The following is an 18,059-nucleotide window of genomic DNA, read 5'->3' on the forward strand; positions in this document are numbered from 1 at the left end:
ACCTGAGAAAGAGAGCAATTACTTCTCCTATCTTTGAATAAATTTTATATAAAAAGATCCATAAAGATAACATTATAATAATCTTTATTTATAATATTGATTTTTGTGTCGATCGTTTTTATATTTTCTGACAAAACAAGTTTCGCGACTATAACATTTACATACGACGGTAATTTTTCCGAAGAAAGCACGATCACCTTCTCTTTGCCTTTCTTTCTCTTTAAAGAGAAGAGCGGGCGTCGCGCAAAGGTCCTTAAACCCGGTGACGCGCCCGCCCGCGTTCCTTCGTGAGGAAGGAAAGTGAGATACCTACGCGAGGTTACGTTTCCCATGGTTTGATAAACAGAGGACGCGGAACGAGAAAGGCGAGGCACCTCCTTCGCCACCGCCACCGTCGTCGTCACCGGAAACGCTCGTTTTCCAGCAGAGATAGCGAATATCTGTTGCGCCGTACGCGAGCTTGTACAATAGGTAGAACGTGAATATACCGTTCGTTCTCTCTCTCGTACTTATGTGTCTTTAAATAAGAGCGTCGAGATAGCGTGACGAAGGTGTTAGTGCCCGGCATAAGCGATCCGCGTGTGGTTTTAAGCAGATAATAGCGCCGTTACTTTCTTACACTGTTTGCGCATTTACGCTCGAAAGGACGACAGAAAGAAAGAGAGAGAGGGAGAGAGTGTGAGAGTGAGAGTAGAGGCGTGCACCTCTCGTGAGAATTTACCTCGCCGTAATTTGCTGGTTGCCATTCCGCGGTCCATGATCTGGTACCGGTCTTTAATCACATGTCGCACGCACTCGGAGTTTCTCATGCCGCATATGTTTCGGCATGTAAGGTGATTCAGTTTCGAACATGATACAGTTCTGAACGAAATAAGAGATTTGTTCGCATTGCATGCTCCAATATGCTCCAATATCCTCCAATATGCTCCTATCATAGCTCCTACTGACTTCAATGTGCTCATTAGAGTGAGTAGGAACTATGGAACATATTGGAGCATGTTGAAGCATGCGACGCGAACAAACCTAAGATTTGAATCCAATTTTCCAGATTCAAATTAGATTTTTCCTGTTTGGTGATATATACTTTTAGCAGTTCCTCCCCCGCACAACAATGAGCTCAGGATGATGAAACTCTAAATTGGATTCGAATCTATTTCGTTTAGAACTATATCATGTTCTCGAAATTCTATCACCTTACTCTATTCGAACCTCACGATAAAAAGACTCGATTCGATTATTAACAAGGACAGTCACTATAGAAGCGCTGAAATAGTATCAGGCAAGGAATATAACGAAGTAACAAATCTTATTGAACGAAACACTTTAAAAAAGATTTAGAAAATAGATCCTTGCCCTCTAAAGATTAAATAATATTTTGTAGACTAAAAGAGATCAATATCATTATTGTAGGAAACATTCATAAACGTAAGACGTAGGTTATTAACAACAAATCTAACTGTCACTATTATGTTGAGTGACGTGAACAGGAGAACGTAAAATGCGATTGAAATATATGTCGCCCTCTTGTTGAATTGCAATTGAAGTGACAGATGAACGAGGTACGCTGCATCCATCTGTCATTCATCGACAAGGCGGGCGCGATGAGTAAGGAATAATTTATTTCGACCACGGTGCATCTCTCCAGCTGCGTATGGAGGAGCCCATTATCGCGTTCAAGGGCTCGTTTATGTACCGCAGAAGGTAGCAGCATCTGCGATGCCGTTCTGGTCACGCAAGGCGAGGCCGACGCGACAACCTCGTCGACCTAACAGCATGGGATGAATTCTGACGCGAGCGTAGAAGGCGAGATTTATAATTCATGTTGACCGACCACGCGTCAGTTCAAGCTCAGCACTTCTCGATATGAAATTCCCGAGTTTGTTCCAGGTTGTCACAGGTTTGATCCCTTCTCGGTAAAGACTGTAATGAAATATTTTTAACAATTTAGAAGAAATCGCCATTGCACTGAAAATAATAGTGCATTTGGATATTATTATAATTTTTTGAGAAGTTAAGATCTGTGCAATTCTAATGATAGCAAGAAACACATCAGAAATAAAATATTGTATAACTATCAGTTATTGTAAAATTGAGATTATATGGAGAAAGAGATATTTTCTGTTCAATTCGAAGAGGGGCATTGGAAGATGCATTCATGATAATGTTAATACACAGTATTGTTATTATTACTATAATTTATTGAATTTTGATACGAGGTTTGGTACGTCTGTGTGCATGATCGATTAAGAGCTTCTTCCGATCGGCGGTTCCTTGGTCTCTTTTCTTCTCTCTCGCTCACACTTACTTTCAATTTATTTTTGCTTGTAACGCAGTTTATGTTCGAGTTCCTCTCTATCAGCCCGGTATCGGTTTACTCGGGCGACTCTCCTTGTAAACAGACATGCAACACTGACTCGAGATTCTTTTGTATATGCTTGGCTGCAGGCACGCGAATTGTACAGATTGTTGCAAAAGCATTAATTCGCATTAGTTCGACTAAATGTTTGGCGAGAATAAAACGAAGATTTTAAGCTTTTAAAAATATCTTTAGAAATATAACAAAAATAGAACAATTAACATAAAATATTTTGTCTCTGTCCTTTTTGAACTTTTTTCTCAATATTATCTACAACTTTTATTTAAAATTAAATCTTTTCGATATATTAAGATTAAATCAAACTTTCTTTACATTATATACTTAAATTATATGGTATATGTTGCTTAAATTGTAGTTTAAATGGAAATTTAATATAATTTCTTGATAATCTCCACGAGACTAGGAATTAATTTCGGAACGCGCTGTAGTTTCATGTGCATATGCATAACTCTTTATCTGTCAGAGTTCCGATATGGACTCGTCAGGTGACTAACACGGGAGTGACTAACCGGCTGGTAGATCTCTTTAGCATTTCTCCTAAATGATAATCGCAAAATGCGAGAAGAGTCCTCCCTTTCTTCCCTTTGCATTGACTTCAATTATTCATACCGTCTCCTCTCGTTCCACGCCCATATAACCGCGTTTCTTTACGAACTACTTGGGCGAATAAAAATGTGCTTGAATTATGTATGCATGAATTATTCCGCCTCGTGATCCCTTCGACTTCAAATAGCGTGCTCGAAAACTAGTTTCAGCCGTTTTGCGCGATTTTGGAGTTTTTTTTTTATAGTACGTCCATCATCCTGTTTTATCGAGAAACAACGTGAATCACGAACGCAAAAATTATTATCGAAATTTGCGAAGTTTAACTTTGCGTGTAGGCATTGAGTTATATTAAACGTTTCCTTTAACTACAAAGTGGGCGCAGGAGATATCAACTTCACTCTAGACTTTCAATTTTATCTTACAATTTTATCTTGTTAAACACGAAATCTGTTAAGGTATTTCAAGAGAAGTTACGTGATTTATTAGGTGTTGGAATTAATTCGTAGCGTTTTTAATGAAAGAATGTTATTTATTTCACATGAGCATTAAAAAATACATTAATGAAAGTACTTCCCATCACTTGTAAAACGCTACGAATTAATTCCAACACCTAATATATCCTGATATGTCAAACTCCTCTCTTCAATGATGACAGATTCGAAGTAATCACTTTAGATATCGATCATAGCCGTATCCAGAAATTTCGCGAGCATGGTGGAATTAGACAATGTTGTATTTCCGAAGACGTACATATATACACACGCAGTAACAAAATAATGGCGTCTGCGAATTTTGGTAATGAATGACGTTCGATGATTTGATTATATTTTTTCAATTTTTTATTTTTATATTTGACATATTGTAATGAACAACTTCAAAAAAGTATTTAAAAGAGTTAAGTTATTAAGGATTGATTAGCATTTAAGATTGATTAACGATTAGAGCCGATCTTTTATTGGTTGGTTGTGCCGCCATATCATGCGCAATACAACACTTTATTTTCTAATTCTTCATGCTCGGGAGTATTTTCCCGTAAGGGCCTTACACTGACGTCGGTGATCAGTAACTGTACTTGGATTCACGTACTTTCTTAAGTAAACGAGGCGTGCAGGGCCCACCATTAACGGGTCGCGAATCACAGTAGTGATCTCGCTGCTACGGTATGTACATACGTTGCGCTTATCCCGCTCATCTTGGTGTAGCACGAAGAATCTCAGGTGACCAACCAACATGAGACTCGATGCTTCGTAGATTTCGCACTCGCACATTCTTATAGTCGAGATAACCGCGACGCTGATGTCATCCGGCTGCACAGATGCGAGATTTATCGTCTCGACGCCAGCTCTCGACTTCTTCCTTCCTTGATAGTCCACCGATAGGAAATCTCCCAGACATAATAAAACCTGTCGCGCGCATGTTTGCATGACAATCTGGGAATACGCATTTACGTTACTAAACAAACGCGATGTTAATCAGACAAATTTTTCACTATACAGTTTTATTATGTCAGCTCTGATTATTTGATAAGAAACGATGAATTATGCTCGTGCAACATTGTTTAATACGGATTTGCGTCTCGCAATTGCAGAAAATTATTTCAAATTTGCCAATTATATACAGAAATTAAAACTACAACTCGCAAGATAAGAAAACTGCATTAAGAAAAATTTTCGGTTGAAAATGGACAAACCAAACAATTATCATCATGTCAATCTAGTTACTAGAATTCTGATCTCAACTAATATTATAATAGATTCAACCAGAAAATTCTAATTTGTCTATTTTCAATCAGAATTTCAATTAATGCGATCAGACTCTTTTTCAAGTGGCGCCTTCTTGAAAGTGATCCTTGATAATTTTATCTTTCCATCGTGTGTATACGCAATATAAAACGCATTTGCGGCTGTTAAATATTTACCGACGAATTTAATCGAAACGATAACCGAGTTCAAACGATGACGTGAAAAGCGTGGACCGTTAAATCAATCATGATCCGATTTCCAAGGCACAAAGATGAACACGTCTCTCAGCGTCTCTCGGATCAGTTCGAACGAGAAATTACGCTTAGAACTCCTCATGTTCCAACCAGCAGCTGTAAGAGAGGCTCTCGCGTTCTCGAAATACAGCTGATCGACGAGCGGTTGTTGGCAAGACAAACAGGGACAGGTATGTGGGAGGAGGCTTTGGGTGTGAGAGTCTGGACAGGAAGAAGACGAAGATGAAGAAGAAGAAGAGAAAGAAGAGAATAGAAAAGGCGTACGTACGCCCAGCCTCTTTCGTTCGCGCGTTCGCTTACTCGCCTGCTCGTCCCTACTCGTCGCGCGCGTTCCTCGTTCCTCCGTGCATTATGTACGACCGAACTCGGTGGTCTCGGGTTCCTGAGAACCACGAGAGAACCTCATAACTCTGGGACCCCGTGCCGCACCGCGTGCCACACCTTTCGCACGGCTTTGAAGTCCCCAGTCGGCGCGGGTACCAGCCTAGCCCGAACGTGCCCTTCTCGTCCCTCTGGTCGCGATTATGCAGCGGAACCGGCGGCGCCTGGGATTTATCGAAGCTGTGTCGCCGAGAGAGAGAGAGAGAGAGAGAGAGAGTTAGCTTAAGCAGAACCCATCTTCTTTTACCTTCTTGTGTGCCTTTTTTCAACCGCGGATAACGAAACGTGGGAGTAAAACGCGACCTGGTCCCCGCATCGTTTTACTATAATCTTCCTTCCAATGCTATGCAAATACAAGTTGTGTTCTACTATAGTATAATGGAAGCATATAGAGTACTTAATGATAACGCAGAATAGAAATCTTGTTATATTGCATTTTCTTATAATGAAAAAAATGTGCTCTATTTTGCTAACTTAAATTGTTTTATTATAATCTGAAACAAATATTTATAAATTATTTTGAAATAATACAAAACGTGAATGTACGCTAGTTTATAATGTTATTATTTATTATAAGTTATAATTTATAATATCATACTATCATAGAGAACAATTTATTTTTATGAAATATTTTTATAAAATTTCTAATACCTATAAAAATTATAATTAAATTAATTAAGGTAAGACAAATTCTACTTTGTCATATTTTAGCTTATTTTGATATAATCGCATTTCTAAATAAATTCAATGTAACACAGTTTCATACAACTTTCCATCATATGACTTACAATTAGCGTATCATCGCCGTGAGCCTTTCGATCATTACGCCATTAGAAATGATAGATTCTAGCTGCGATAAATCATCGTGAAATTGTGAGAGCAACGACACGGATATATACATATGCACACCTCGCATTTCGAGTCATCATTAAACAATTTTAGCCGCAACGCTGCAATGGTGCGCACTTGATATACCGGGCCACACCTTTCGCACGGTTTTGAAGTCTGACCTCCCTATCTAATGGAAAGTGCAAGCGATCCTCCGGCAGATCTTACGGGCAATTTAAAGACCGTTCTCTCTTTCTGTGCCAAGCTGTTCGAGTCGAGAGTTCGAAACGCAAATCTCGTGATAGGATCGAGTTTGGACGTCGATTGAAACACCGTGAAAATGGTACTACCGATTCGCGCGCAAAAGGTGAGATTCAACGATCATCGATATTTCATAATCCAGCCTCGTCGATTTCTATTATGCGAGAGGTTTAAGGCCGCCCGATCGTCAATTTATCGTTCAATACATGATGAATGATCGTGAAATCGCCGTTTTTACGTTGATCCGACGATCGCAATTGATTCAGCGATATGGAAAAAAATCGATAATTTCCCAGCGTAAACCTTTTAATTTTCTAGTCGTTGATTTTCAATCCTTGAACGTGAACACGTTATGAATGAATTTATGACTCACGACATCCATTCGAGATGCATTTTATTTGGATTCAAACAAATTATTGCTGTGTACAGAAACCTTGGCGTAATTATATTCTTCTGTATTCTTATACGAGTATAATAACTCAGTAGCTTGTAGTCGTTACTTGTTGCTAATAGGATAATAAAACTTTTTAATAATAGAGCTGGATATGATCAGAAATTTCTGATTATTTGAAGGGAATGTAGTTAGAAAAGAAAGTCTCCCTTGCGAATGTTTGGTTCGAGAATCGCTAATAAAGGTGGAGATAAAACGGAGGGACAAGCCCTTCTTTAAAATAATGTATGGTTGCGTCCCCATCTTTTCTAGACGCAAGCCTCTAATTTCCACCATGATCATTCGGCATATCGAGCCTCTTGCTCTCATTAAGAATTCACCAGGAGGTACGGATTAAGGAACCTCCTGGACGCGAACACCTGGTATCAATTCGCGAAATGGAACTTAAATCGCCCAGCAAAGGAAGGCGTAGCGCCGAAGGAAAGATTGAAGAAAATCTCGAGTAATCACGACGAAGATGAACTGAAAAAGGAAATGGAATCGACGAGAAAGTGAGTTATACCTACACAATTTTGTAATTGAACAAGTCTTATAATTGAAGTAGTTTTTGTTGTACAGTTTTACAAATTGATAAACTTTTGCTACGTCACCAGGAAGAAATTACAGTTTGAATCAATTAAAATATTCGAAATAAATAATATATCACACGTTTATTTAATGTAAAAAAATAAAAATTTTATTATTAATTTAACTTTTAAAGATAAATATATATATATGGATGACAAAATCATGTTACATAAATTTTATCTTATCAAAGAAAAGAGGGAATAATGGTGAGTTAATACTTAGAATATCTATTATATCTAATAATCGAAATAAAATATTATAATCTTTTCTGAATAAGAAAATCGAGAGCATTACATCCTAAATACGCATCGAAAAATCATAATCAACATCTAAATCAAAGGAGAAACTATCTTTTGTAGAACTATATAATTTTATCTCACATCTCATTTGAAACCTTTCTAAGAAAATTGCAGCGATTTCTAATGTTAATTAATTATCGATGCTGTACAATTTATTATTATGAAGGAAATGGCTCATCATTACTCGAAATTATGCGAATATCCACATGGTAGTTCTTTCCTGGCACTTTTGAAAAAGGAAGCAAGTGTTTCAAAGTATATCTCTCACGGATGCCATGAAATGATAGACGATGCGTGATGCACGTTCGTTAATTATAATGCGACGTGGTTTTTAGATAAGATTGGAGATTCATAAAGAGAGCAATGGGATATCGATTGCCCACTGTCCATCGGTAATCTGAACGTATTGAGGCTGCTGCACGCGAACACCTGGTACCGTCATGAAGTACGTAAGATAGAGAACCGACTTGATGGTTTCAAGAGAAGAGAAAGAGAGAGAGAGAGAGAGAGAGAGAGAGAGAGAGAGAGAGAGAACGAATAAAGTTGCAGAACGGTGTAGGGAATGAAGGTCACGTAAGAGGGGCAGTTGATCGTCCTTTATGTAGATGAAGGGAAACGATAAGGTGGAGCGTGGACGCATACACGCGAAAAAGAATGAGAGAAACGCCTCTCACCGGAACCAAAAAGTCTTTCGAGTAATTGCAACGCGTCGTTGGTCGACCGGGCGGTTGCGCACGAGGAATGCAACCCTGAGGAACGAAGCTGCGCGCCGCCCGGAGGCTACGTCTCTCGAACATGCGAAGACATTGAATGCGATCGAGATTGCGCGCACCGATTTTCTCACCCTTCTTTCTCCCTTATTCTCCCGACTGTCATATTGATGACGCCCATTAGAGGCGGAAATTACGCTTTCAAGATAAATTAATGTTATATGCAAGCGTTACTGCGCTAGCAATGTTTTATGTATATATATATATATATATATATATCGGTCGAACAGAGTTCCACGATATGGAAGAAATTTTATTGAGGAAGTTCCTTAGCAACGATGTATTTTACTTGCAATTTTTATTTTCAATGTTGCTTTTCTTGTAAATTTCTAACCGATACAATATTGCTAAAATATAATGCATCGATTAAGGCAAGCAATGAATCTGTCTATCCATCTTTTGAAGGATAATATTTTTGAAAAAGATTTATTTTAACGAACTCCTTTTATCAAGAATATGATGAGAACCGTAAAAGGATCGAGACGAATGTTCAATTGCCGCTTAATCGTCGCAAGTGCATTAATCGCGCAGATCCTCGGGAAATAACAAGTATGTACAAAGATACACGGCGTTACGGACGCTGCTGGGAAGGATTTGTGAGAAAAACTTGATCCCGCTTCCGTCGTTTGTAGCCCTTAATGAAAGGGACGTAAGCGTGGCCACCTTTTCTTATTCGATATACCATTTATTTCTTTTTCCGCGCATCCGAGGCTTTCGTGCGGTTGCACTGGCTTTAATTATCTATCAGTCAATTAATAACATCCGCACTCTACGCGCTCGTGAAAATAATTAAAGAGCACGCCGCTCTTTCGATTTGTTTCACTACGACAATTTAAAATCAAGAAAGTTGCGGAATATATTCCACTTTGAATTATGCTGTTCGCTCCACGTCAATCAATTAATAATTTAATATAAAAATCAAATAAAAGTCAAATAAAAATTCTGTTGAAGTAACACCTCTTTGAAGCTAAATAAGGAATATGAAGCTGTTTGTTATTTGTTTGCATCGTTGAAGCTTGCTCTACCTACGCACCGTCGACTAACGTTTAATCATTTAATCAATGGTTGTTTCTATTCTCTACCTACTTCACGTTCTGACAAACGTTGTCACTTTGATTACGCGTTTGCGACACGCTCCAATCGCTCTTTGCACGCGCGCAAATCTCTGCTTTATGCATTACGTGATGCATTTCCTCGGGCGCGAAATATTCTCGCCGACGCGATATCGTTCAGCGCGAAGAAGTTAATTATAGTTCGCAGGACAATAATAACCGGGATGGATACATTTTATTCAACATATGCGTGAGTCTCGCGTTTCTCTTTTCGACAAGGTTTTCAAATCGCTACCTATTACAATATGGTCCATCGGAAGAACCGGAGGATGTTCGTGGTTCAGCGAATCATATAAAGGACGAGATGCATATGGTCCTCGTTAATGGTTACTGGCGCGGACTGCCAGAGTTCTGAGCGCGGTTTGGCCTCCATTATATTGCGAATCATGCGTGAAGTAATTTACCTGACACTTTTTGCGCGAACATTGGTTGTAACGAGAAAGACGGTAAAGAAAGAGAAGCCGCCGCAATCGATTGACCGCAACACGGTTTGCTCGACTTCCAAATATAACGCCGACTGTTTTTCAATCAGTTCCCCGTAGTGGGGGTTTCACACAAGCGTGCTCTAGACACGTCGCGAGACATCGCAAAACATACTTTTGTGAATGAATGTTTTTGAGGCTGAGATCGTGAGAAGACGAACTGTTCTGGAATTCAATTATTTATCATGATGTAAAAAGATCAGGTAAAACAATTTCAAGGATGCCCAGTAATTTCAAAGATGCCTAGTGAAATTCGTTCAGCTAATCAAAAGCTGTAAAAGTTGTAAAAAGCAACGTCTACATCATGAATTATTATCATCTTCTTACATCATGGATTATTTTATTATAATAAAATTTAAAATTTATATATATACATCAACATTAATTGTCTTAATATAATATACACAGATATGCCTTTTTGCTGTTTAAAAACATTTTGTTGTTCGAGATAGAGAAACTTTTAAATTACTCGAATATTAAAAATGAAGTAAATAAATAAATTTTTAATCCTCATTTCATCTTACAATTAGATTCATTGGGAAGAAATGATAGAAATTACATTGGAATATAAGTCTTGTGTCTTTGACGTATCTATCTTATTAAATGTAACTTATATATCTTTTACATGTAGAGAGGAGATAGTAGGTATTATTCTTTGGATTCGTTGTTGATCCCATCTGTCATTACACCTGTTTCTCGGAATCACTTATAATTAGTGGCAACGTTAATGACCTTTCACGGGCTGCTGAATGCATGACATGCGGGTGGCAGAGCACCAAGTTATTTGTTATGCGTGTCATAACTCTTTGCATTGTCAAACCTCATAGTTGCTATCTATCTTTCTCTCTCTTTCAATACATAAATAAAAATCGCAGAATAAAATTTAATACGCTATCCATGATTACAGTTTTGTGATACAACATTTAATATCTTTCATAAATTTTTTTTATTTTATGTCTTGTGAACACATTTTGAGACAATTATATTTATTGAACGCGATTGTTTTGTGTGTGTGTGTGTGTGTGTGTTATGCTTAAAGAACATTAATATTGCGATAATCAAAAGTGCGATTGTAAATGCAGTATTTAAATTTACGTTTATCTTTCATCTGTTGATGTCGAAATGCGCATGACACAATCTAGTGTCAATTTGCCGCTAGAACGATTTGAAACAGTTGTGACGTGTTGATTAGACTACATACAGCTGTAGTCACGGACGATTAATTTTTTTATTTACTCGAGCGTTCGTATAAAACTCGTTATGAATTCGTATTTCCGGTTTGAAGGTCATCCATAATATAAAAATTAATTGAAGTATCCGTTATGCCGTCGATTAAGGTCGTTCCCATGCCCTCTCTCCATTCACGAGAATTTGTTACACTTCGCTCAGTTAATTGTCCATTCTCTTCACAATAATTTTCTTTAATAAATATGTGCTTTTGCAGATAATTTATCTACAACTTATTACATTGCATTGTAATAATTTTTACGATAATTTCAAAAGAATATTTAAAATTATAGTTTATAATAAGTTATATGATTAAAATGATAGAATAATAAAAATCTAAGATTTTTTTTTTAATAAATAATAATAATATAAGAATAATGTAAGAATTAATTAATTAAATTAAAAATAATAAATTAAAAAGACTTTCTTGCAAACGTATTGCTTCTTTTATAGAATTTCAATTGACGCAACTAGCTTTAATAAAGATTCATCCTTTTCTTTTTAGACAGCACCGTAATCACGAGCGAGGTCCTTCAAGGTTATGACCCTCAGTTCATGGTGGGCTGTTACTTTCCTGCGGACTTCCAGGGCGAATTCGTGACGCAAGTGAGCGGAAAGGGTGTTGAAGGCATGGCGAACGCGCCCATTCAGTATTCTGCCATTAACATCACCTTCAACGCGATACCGGTGTGGGGCTATTGCCACAAGAGGGTCGGCGATAATGTACTGCTAATAGACAGGTCAGTTAACTCGACGAATCATGGACATTTCCTGCAACAAGGCAAATGTCAGTTCAACTTATTGTTAGCGAGCGATTAGAAAAGTATTTCGAACGTAGTTCGAACGGTTCTTACGCTACAGGAGTTATCGTTAAATCGTGAGAAGCATGAACGTATTTAACCTTGTGATCGCTATGGAATGATACCAGTATTGTTATCGATAAATTTTACGTATTCTTAATTAATATAACACAAACTTTCGTTACATTTTGTGCATTTTTAGTGACAAAATATTTAATTATAATCTAGATTTTAATAAACACACATAATTATTAACTTAAAAGAAAAGAAAGAATAAATACTATAAAATTTAATCCTGAAATAATATGGAGGATCTAGTCTAATTGTATTTATTTCTTCATGACTCTTAAATAAAATATATATCTAATAACAAAATTGTTTAAATATTGAAATCACTTGTCACTTCTGTTATAATACTGATTATCCAGAGAATCCAAACTGATGTACAACGGAATTTTAAAACAGAATTTTTAAAAACTTATTTTCACATCTATCTTTTAGCAGATGGGATTTCAGATTGGATAATGACATTGAAAACATAGTTTGACGCTCAATTATCTCATTCATTGTACAAATTTACGTTTATTTATTTATTGATTAGGATTAAATTGAACTTTTTTTTAAATAAAAAGTTTAATTTTCTCATTTAACATAGAAGAAACAATTGGCGTGTTAATCTTCAAGAACGTTTAAAATGTTTAAAATTTTAATTTAAGATTTTAAAAAACAGAAATATTTAAATCGTGAATTCAATTTATAATCGATGATATTCTCTGAAATTATTTGATCATGTATAGTTCGCCTCTTATTGCCTCCATCTATCTTTAATAATTTATTTCTTTTTTTTTTCATCTGCACTGTACCACCGTTTTTATTTACACTCTCATAAATTCAATTTTGCGCCTTATCGCACGCCCTGTATAACTGAATTATCACGAGTGGCACGATGCGGTATATTTTTTCATCTTTATCAGTTTCGTGCGTTAAAATCTCCATGCTGAAGCGTTAAAGTCTTAAAGCTGCACACGGTTGTTGCGAAAGTTTACAGACGCATAAAAGTTCGAAGGGCGGCGCCGTAAGTATCGAAGTTTTGAGTTATTGGCAATGAGAAAGAGTAGAGCTGGCCGGAACATGCATTGCGTTTGGAGGGCGACGGCACCGAGGTAAGTCGAGATAGTCGACTCACAATTAGGAGTAACGGTGTATTCACAGAACGATGCACTGCAACTAGAATGCCGTCATATCTGCAGCGCTTGTCGCACATGTAAATGAAGTTAACGGGGCACAGTGTGAAACAGTGTTGAAAGAACATAGTACTCGTTGCTACGCGCGTGTCTAATTATGTAAAATCTCTTGTATAGAATCTTCTCGCATTCTTGTTAACACCTGCAGTGCTCTGGCATTGCATGCCAAGGAGTGTTTAATGTTAAGATTATATGTGAGATTTTTTAATTATGTCTATCTATCATATCTCCAGGTCCACATTATAAAGTATTGTAATAATAATATACGTATGTGTATATAAAACTGAATATCTTTTTGTTTAAATAAGTATACGGTGAATTTTGTTTTAATAGGATTTCACAGTTAAGATTATTGGGATATATATATCAATTATAAAAAACAATTAGCACGCAATAACAATATTTAATTTTTGCTAATGTTCGACGGAAGAAATTCGACGGAATATTTAGAGCTGTTACAAACATGCGTGATTTTGGCTGTTTTCTATGTAAGTCACTGCAAGTCTAGACAGGAGAATGTCGACGGATTGTGAGCACGTAGGATGCGACGAGCTTTTCCTCCGAAAGAGGCAAAAATTCACCGACGAAGACGACCGAGGGATATTGTCGTCACGGGAAATGGAAAGGGTATGAAGGGGTTAAAGTTAAATTAGTCGACTGATGTCTCTCCGGGGATGCCGCGACGTCTACGATTCGTCTGGAACGAAAATAGCTGGCTCTCCAGACAACGTCAGACACAAACGCGCGTATCGCGCGAGCTCAGGCTAATTCCAGAAAGAGCTGTAAAACGAAAAGGAATGGCGAAACGTGCATCCTTCTCGATCCAAAACGATGTAATTTCGGCACTATACCCTTTTCGAGATCTTATTTCCATTGGAGATCATCTAAAGCAAAACTACAAGAATATAGGTGATTTCTTTAGAAATTAATATTTCGTTAACTTTTGCGAAAATAAAAAAATAAATTGCAAAATAATTTACAAGTTTTAGACTCAGTTTTTTTTATCAGGAATAACACTATATATTATTCGTGAGCGTTTTTTAAGATACCCTGTATGGTAAATTCCTCCATTTTATTCTATCAACTCACAAAATACCTAGTGAGGAATGACAATGGAATTTTGATTCGACGTCGATTCGATATTGATTCTTTTGTCATTTCTCACTGAGTAACAGCTACTTCGTTTCTGCAATTTTCCTATTGTTATCCTGTATTTTGAAGAAACAAAATGGAACAAATAGATGTGAGATAGATGAGAATTGTTTTACTATTTAAAAAATTTCATTTTGTAAGATTCAATGTCGTGTCTCATAGAAATCCGAAGCCCTCGTCGCGCCAATCGATGGCTCTCCGATGCATCTAGATGCTCACGAAGCAATGTGGGTGTTGTCCGGCCAAGTATGCATAAATTGGCATACACGTGAGAGCCCACCCTCTTCTTCTTCTTCTTCTCTAGACACGATCATATACTTTGATTCACGTTGAATCGTTAACAAGCTATCACGTCATGAATATTCCAAGAAATCGTATCTCCAATTGTCTCGTTACTTCGTTTCGTTACTTCTCTCGCCGTTGCATTTACGATCCGGAAAATTATTATTTTTGATCCTGTTTCAGGCGTCATTAACTTTACTGACATAAAAACAGATTCATAAAACGAGCGTAATAAATCATCTATCTTTCAATAATAATTATACATTTTGACACGATATCACCCGTGCGATAATTACCATAAATTCGATCTTTTACTTGTCACTAACTAATAATTAAGTAATTTATCATCATAGCAATGATGCATCACATAATCTTCCCCGAAGAATTTATTACGGGGGCAAATAGAAAGTGCCATAAACTTGCTTAGAATGACATGTATATAATTGTAATCAACAGTCTAATCATTCAGGCAACTTGTTAATTGCTCGAGATTTGCTCGCTTAATTGCCCTGGATTTTTCTCCCTTGATCGTGTTTAATCGATTGTGCATCTCCCTCTGTAACTGCTCTCTCTTTTACGTCATTACGTGTTTAAACGATGTCGACATTTATGCCTGTCCTACAAAAATAATTAACCAACCCGCAGTTATTAGCAATCGCGATGCTCAATAATCTGCCGGAATGAAAAGCAATGCATGTAAAAGCCGTATGCAAAATTCACGTAAATTATATCTTTATAAGCGCACGGTAGTTCGTAATGATTTCACAAGGCGAGATCGTTATATTTCACATCTGCCGTGACAATTTCTTCGCGAGAATCGTCAGCGAATGAAATATAAAGCATTGGTTCACTTAATCAGTTTGCGCGTTTGCTGGGATAGTATGGTGTACCAGTTTACCAGTTTATCGTTATAAATATTAATACTCGAAAGAGAGAAAGAAAGATGCGTTATTTAAAGCACAAAAATTACCTCTTGATCATAAATTCTGTAAGCTGTTTTCTAATGAGATAACATTATCTGTAAAAGACAAGAAAATAAAACAGTATTTAGTGTGTTTCTCATCCTGATGAAGTGAAGGTTCATGAAACGTTGGCATTAGTAATGGATCATGGCGATAACCTATAAATCCTTTGACACGGATATTTTCCTTTCTAAATACCCTGTATGATGAAAGTCTCAAAAGTATTAACAAGAAAAAAATTTGGAACCTACTGTTTTTTTTTGCATTACGAGATTGTTGAAAATTTGTCGTTTCTATAATAATAAGAGAAAGCGATTTTTCTTTGAAAATATTACAAAGTATTTTGTTGCACATTGAAAAAAGAGTCTGATAATAGCTATCAAATGTTGAATGAAATAATTTCAACCAAGTGTTTGATTAATATGACCAAAAATAATTTTAATATTTTTTTCTATTTAATAAGTAATACCAAACATAATAATAAACATAACTATTATAATTTAATACTTACTATATAAATATTTAGAAAAGTAAAATTATTTTTGGGTATATTAACTGAACATTCGCTTGAAATTATTTTACTCAATATTGTTGGTTGCTATTACCAGACTTTTTAAATGTAAATGATATTTTACCAGTTGAAACGGCGACGTTCACTCGTGAATCGTCCGATATAATATGCGCTTATGTGTTTCATGGCATAACAACAGTCGTTATGCCTAAGTCAAGAAACAGCATCGGCATCAAAAGAGAATATATCGTCGCCAGAGATGCAAACTCGTGAGTTGAACGAGCCCTACCTTTGGTGATCGGATAGAACAGAGGGCCCGTTTTTCTTTCTCCTTTCCTCTCCCGTTGCATACCATCTTCTACCATTAATCTCCGTGAAGACGGAGGAGTGACTAGCTCGCGAAGGTGGTGTGGCCTCTCCTCCAGTTTCCATGTATCTCAACCTTCGTGTTGAACGTCGTCAATGCGACGAACGAACACTCCTCTGGGATGTCCGCGCCGAGAGAACGACGAGTCGCATGTTCCTCGCACTGGCACCACACGGCGGCTCATTTGTCACTCTAATTACGTGGCGCAGGGTTCTCCGGATTCCGTCGCCGTTGACAATTGAATCGGTCATTAATGAAACTGCTACAAACGGACTCGCTCGGAAAGTCACTCGCGAGAAATGCCTTTTTAATGTCACCTCTGATGCAGTTATCGCAGTACCATGATTACAGTAGGATGCTAAATGGTAGTTTCTTCATGTGAAATTACGTTTTTTTTTGTTTTTTATAGTACGTCCGTGTGACGATTCATCGTCGCTCTTGTGAGACCAGCCTTGTGCGATGCGTGCGCCGTTATGCAAATTCGATTTGAATGCAATACGCGATTTACATTTCGGTCAGTGGGATATCGCGGTCGGATGATGATGATGACAGTCCATCCCATGGAGAGTGAACGCAATTCCGATCGTGCGTAATTCGATAGACGGCACAAATAAAGTAGCGTGTTATAAACGATTATAAAGTACAAACGCTTCCGAAAGAAATAATAATCGACAGGGAAGTCGACTTACCAACCTGTGTTATCACGTCTTTCGTGTCTTAAACTTGTTTTGCGAAAACAACAGCGCGGCACCTGATGCTCGGATTTGCGTGCAGTCTGAATTGCAATTCGTTTTATGCAAATCCTGCCGCTTCGATCGCGTTATACGGAATACAAAAGTTAACGCGTTAATTAATAATGTTCCGCAGGCTATTCATAGCGAAATCTAAGTATACCTTATTATCCTATGATAAGAAACCATCCGATCGAAACGTGAGATAAAACGGACACTATTATACGAAGGAGGAAGCGTAGATCAAAGATATTATATAATTGCATGAAACAAAAATTGACGGAAAAGAAAGTAAATTTCAGCGCAAACTTATATTAAATTTTAAAATACACATTTTCTAAAACAAAAAGTATCTCCAAATTTTTTTCGCAAACGAGTAAAGATCAAGCATTTTGTCTTTCATATCTATAATCAACTAGTCTACGATTCAAAGAATTTATGGAGATTCTAAAAAATATAATTTGTCAATTGTAATTATATACATATATATAGCGACATAGAATCGCAAAAGATTAACGATTCTTAAGCAGTTCGCAGCATCTGCTTAAGAGAAACTCAACGACATTATTAGAATGGATGTATCAAATACTTCGAATTCAGAGTGCAAGAGTGCTCGCGTAGATTTGCTCCACGTATGGGCAAAACGTCCTATCGTGTGACATTCCAATTGGCAAATAATACCTGGAGGGCTCTCGAGAGCTCGCTGCTTTGTG

General features: G+C 37.1%; 1 protein-coding gene across 3 annotated transcripts in view; it reads left to right on the forward strand.

The window, feature by feature from the left end:
- LOC105147509 (hypothetical protein) overlaps positions 1 to 18,059 on the forward strand; it is an 83,140-nt gene that overhangs the window by 50,286 nt on the left and 14,795 nt on the right. For all 3 annotated transcript variants that reach the window (XM_087406005.1, XM_087406006.1, XM_011058571.2), the window contains one exon: positions 11,803 to 12,037. In XM_087406005.1, coding sequence (XP_087262131.1) covers positions 11,853 to 12,037 — 185 coding nt within the window. In that variant the 5' untranslated portion in view covers positions 11,803 to 11,852. The remainder of the gene's footprint in view (positions 1 to 11,802; positions 12,038 to 18,059) is intronic.

This window comes from Acromyrmex echinatior, chromosome 4, assembly GCF_024713525.1.
Source record: "Acromyrmex echinatior isolate Ae372 chromosome 4, ASM2471352v2, whole genome shotgun sequence".
NCBI classification, from domain to species: domain Eukaryota; kingdom Metazoa; phylum Arthropoda; class Insecta; order Hymenoptera; family Formicidae; genus Acromyrmex; species Acromyrmex echinatior.